Here is a 4,161-nt window from a genome sequence, read left to right as displayed (position 1 = left end):
CTACTCGCGAGCGCCCCCTCTGGTGGGGAAACTTTTTTTCAGGGATACAAACTTTTTCAGAACACCGGTAGACGGCAGCCACTACAGACGAACATGTTTGTTGTTGTTCGAGGAGCGGCCCGGTCACACGCTAATGTCATTAGTTCGTTATCATTACTAAGGTGCAGGACTGCTTTTCCCCCTTTTTTTCACATCATGTCTCCTACCTGGATCTGTTATTATCTCACTCTGAAGCACGGAGGAGTGTCACAGGTAAGCTCGCTTCAACTGCTTTTTACGACGAGGTCTCATTTCCGGACTCAGTCATTTTGTGAATGAAGCTGATATTTCAGTTAAAATACATAAGTAAAAATATTTATCCGAGTATAGTACTACCCCCCAACTTTATGGATGATTTTATGGATTTAATTGAACGTATTATAATTGAATAAATAAAATAATTTATGATTTGCCTTTTTGATGTTTGTTGAATTTATGTTGTAGTTTTTAAAGAAATAAAGAAATGAATAACAAATGACGGACACCCGCAACGGCAAAACTTTAATCGAGGTCTTTTTTTCTTTGTTGTCCACCGGACAACCGGGAGGCGGGATCTTCTCAGACAACCTAAACAATTGTTGTGTGGAGCCCTGCTTAGCCCTGTATTGGAGGTTCTATGAAAACAAAATGCTTAACTGCTCACCTCAATAAAAGTGTCGATGTTATCCATCAGAGCCTGAGCTCGGCCAATGATGAACTGATTCACACAGGCGATGGCGTGAGACCTGAAGGAGTAAAAAGTTGTTTTAACAGGAAGACTCAACTGAGAGGATCAGAAACTGGTTCCGACAGCAGAATAACTGTGTCCACTAACCTGATCTTGGGGCTGCAGTGTTTGAAGAACTGAAGGAACTTAGGGATCATGATGTTGAGAGGTCTATTTAGAGCATCGCTATCCAACAGCTCTGATGAATCCTCACAGATCTTCTGCAGTGCTCCAAACGAACCCTGAACACATCAGAAAAACTGTCAGAAGACAAAGAACAAGTTTAGACTGTAAATTCTTATTAGAAAGGTCGTGCTTTACCTCACAGGTGTTGTAGTCTTCTGAGTTGAGTAGATTACAAAGCTGAGGCAACAGCTCCGGCCAGGTCTGCAGCTCTCCTTTAGAGGCTATTGTTGTGATCAAAATGCCTTCATGACAAAGCAGAAAAGTTTAATAAATATCTATTACCTCCCAGGAGTAACAAATGCACCATTATTATTTAAAACATCTGCAACAATACTGCATTGTCACCCACACAGCAACTTTACTTGCTAAAATTCAGCCTCCTACATGATAATCTGACTCACTTACTACGAAATGAAAAGCTTACTCCAGTGTTTTCTTTCCACATATTTCCTGTTACACACACACATACACACACACACAAACACACACACCGATTGTAGCTCTGATGAGCGGCGAAGGATCTCCAATGTTGTTGAGGCATTCTCGTTTGATGAAGTCGGCCACGTTGGAAGGGAAGTTCTGGTAATGAGCTTTGACATTGTTCTTCAGAATCAGACCGCTCAGGGAGCGAGTGGGCTCGTCTTCAGGGGGAGGGAAACACAGAGAGCAGATACAGGAGAATTTTAAAATGTGAGCAAGAGGAAGGCAGAAACGGTTATTTCAGCAGAAGACGAGCACAGTTACAGAGAATTTCTTGTTGATATTCCTGGTTCAGAGTGCAGAAACGTACCCTCAGATTTGAGGCTCGTGAGGACAAAGATGAGATAGTTGTTGAAGTCAGGAAACTGGTTGAACTGCTCCAGTTTCTGCAGGATCTGTTAAGAATTACAAATATTTCTACATACTTGAAAACCTTCAGCTTCTGTTTAACACAAATTAATGCAGAATCATAGTCAGCTCGGTACACGTGGAAACACAGACACAGTTTCTGCTCTCACCCCATGTCGTACAAGCTACTGTGGAGGAGGTAATATCTCACACTTTTCCTTCTCACCCTCACTAACACAGTCAGAGGTAAAGGATACTTCTTGAACGGCTCTCTGAGTCGCTGTGTCTGGGGACTGGGAGTCTTTCAGGAGCTGAAGCACCTGCTGCAGACTCTGTTCATCCGGCTGCCACTCCATCCTAAAGAGACACAACAACCATGAGCTGTCTGAAAGGCACGCACACATTTCTAGTGCTCAAAGACACATGACGACTTCAAACCCAGCAAGCTGCGCAGTAATGACAACAGAGCTGTTGTATTGTCTGAATAAACTCAGCAACTTGAGCGATTCTGTTAGATGACAAGTGAATTTAAAATCTATAAATGGTTTGTAAAGGTATTATGGAGAAAGCAAAAAGTAAACAGGGGACATGATTGCTATCACCAACCACCAAAACACAGAGGCAGTGTTTATCCTGTGTATGTTAGCAAATATGTCATGAAGCACCTGAAACATTTTAATGAACACTCAAAAATAAGGATTGGATGATCATTAACTCATAAACTACTGGAGACAATTCAATTCAAGATGGCTAGCACAGTGAGCAAATATTTACCTCTAAAATAACACCTATAAATCAATCAATTTACATTATTTTGATATGATAGTAGCTGTGAGTTGTCCCAATACGGCCATAACTCTATGGTTAATGTAATCACATATTTCACTTCACTGGTCTAATGTAGTCAAAGTACTACAAATTTTGAAAATGCATATAATAACAAAGTGATGAGCCTAAATACATAAAGAAAACAAATCGTTTTTTTTCTCGTCCATCGGATGCTTTGACTTACACAGACCTGCACAGGCAACCGACGAACCATAAAATCGGTCGACTTTTATCACTAGTTGTTGCTAATAATTAGCATTCATCAATTATAACCTAATGAGCGTTTTTCTACATGAGGCCCAGACGACGTTAGCTTAGCGTCGCTAACGTATTTAGCACGTAGCCGCGTCACAGGTAGCCAAACACTAATCCAGCATCAGTTACACACACGCCACGCTGCAACACAACACTACTTTAAAAAATCTGACTGTGTGACCAATGCAACAGGGAACACATTTTAACGGTGTGCATCACAGAACAGCCGCATTTCAGCCAAGCCCAAAGGGTGGCAGCAACAGCACGTAGCATGTCTGGTTAGCATCATATAAAGTAGCGCGAACGGTTTTTTACCTTTTCTGTCCGTCGTGGTAGATTTATGTGATTCTACAGGCAAAAAATACAGCTACGTTGTAAAAGCTAACATTAAATAAAATACGACAGCAATCTCTTCGGCCTAATATACAAAAAATGCAATCTCTGGATGTGTGTGTTTTCTACGCTAGCTTGTATGTGACAGACTGCATGCCTTTAAGATCGAGCCGGGTGTTTTGTTTCACTCTTTTCGGCTTCCGTAGTGAACACTGTTGTTGAACAAGGTAATCACGTTTAGATGGTAAAAACACATGTTAGGGCGTTAATATTATTTATCTATTACGTATGCATTTGGTTGGATTTGTAAATCTAATTTTAATGGAACTACATGCCTCGAGTTTATAACAAAAAATAAATAAAGAAATTGTGTATATGTTCAGTTTTGACCACCAGATGGCGCCAACACTCAACTGTTTAACACTACAAGATTTTTAGGTAAAATTAAAATGGGCACAAGTAATGGCACAACAAATGAAATAATAATACTTTTAAGATTTAGTTTTATATTCCTATTTGTATCTGTGGAAACTTGAGACTCATGTCAAGAAATTATCCAGCAAACCTTTTTCTTTTAAACCATGTTTTGTTTGTTTGTTTGTTTGATTTTTTCTTCTTATAAGATTTTTTTTCTTTCTGCTCCTTTTCATTTAATGCTATCATGTTTGTTTTGTCTTGACATTTGTTTTGTTTTTAATTAAATGAAATAAATAATTAAAAACACTGAAAAGATACAGCATAATTTATTACGCTTTTATCTTTTTATTATTTGTAAAAATTGATTTTTAAATGTTTTCTTAGTCTTGTTTCAGTGACAGTTTATAGCAGTTATTGAAGACTGGAGAGCAGCAGCACATTAATTGAAATGCATGTATTTTGTTGTTTTTTAATAAAATCATTAATTGATTTTTTTAGAACTTACATTCTCAGTTGAAATAAAGACCACTAACGAGTTTATGCATGTGCCTGTAATAGAATGAATGCTG

General features: G+C 38.7%; 1 protein-coding gene across 2 annotated transcripts in view; it reads right to left on the bottom strand.

Annotated features, from left to right (window-relative positions):
- The window catches only part of tnpo2b (transportin 2b), a 33,684-nt gene extending 30,340 nt beyond the window's left edge, over positions 1 to 3,344 (bottom strand). Inside the window, exons 1-7 of one of the 2 annotated variants that reach the window (XM_014026868.1) lie at positions 3,158 to 3,344; positions 2,017 to 2,116; positions 1,722 to 1,797; positions 1,423 to 1,572; positions 1,067 to 1,173; positions 854 to 987; positions 683 to 764 (exon numbers count right to left, since the gene is read on the bottom strand). In XM_014026868.1, the coding sequence (XP_013882322.1) occupies positions 683 to 764; positions 854 to 987; positions 1,067 to 1,173; positions 1,423 to 1,572; positions 1,722 to 1,797; positions 2,017 to 2,115 (648 nt within the window). In that variant the 5' untranslated portion in view covers position 2,116; positions 3,158 to 3,344. The remainder of the gene's footprint in view (positions 1 to 682; positions 765 to 853; positions 988 to 1,066; positions 1,174 to 1,422; positions 1,573 to 1,721; positions 1,798 to 2,016; positions 2,117 to 3,157) is intronic. The other variant, XM_014026869.1, reaches the window with a different exon arrangement.
- Between the last annotated feature and the right edge of the window lie 817 nt (positions 3,345 to 4,161).

The sequence above is a fragment of the Austrofundulus limnaeus genome, unplaced genomic scaffold (assembly GCF_001266775.1).
Source record: "Austrofundulus limnaeus strain Quisiro unplaced genomic scaffold, Austrofundulus_limnaeus-1.0 Scaffold597, whole genome shotgun sequence".
NCBI classification, from domain to species: Eukaryota; Metazoa; Chordata; class Actinopteri; order Cyprinodontiformes; family Rivulidae; genus Austrofundulus; species Austrofundulus limnaeus.
Note: the sequence above shows the minus strand (reverse complement) of the source record. Positions and strands in the feature narration are given on the sequence as shown.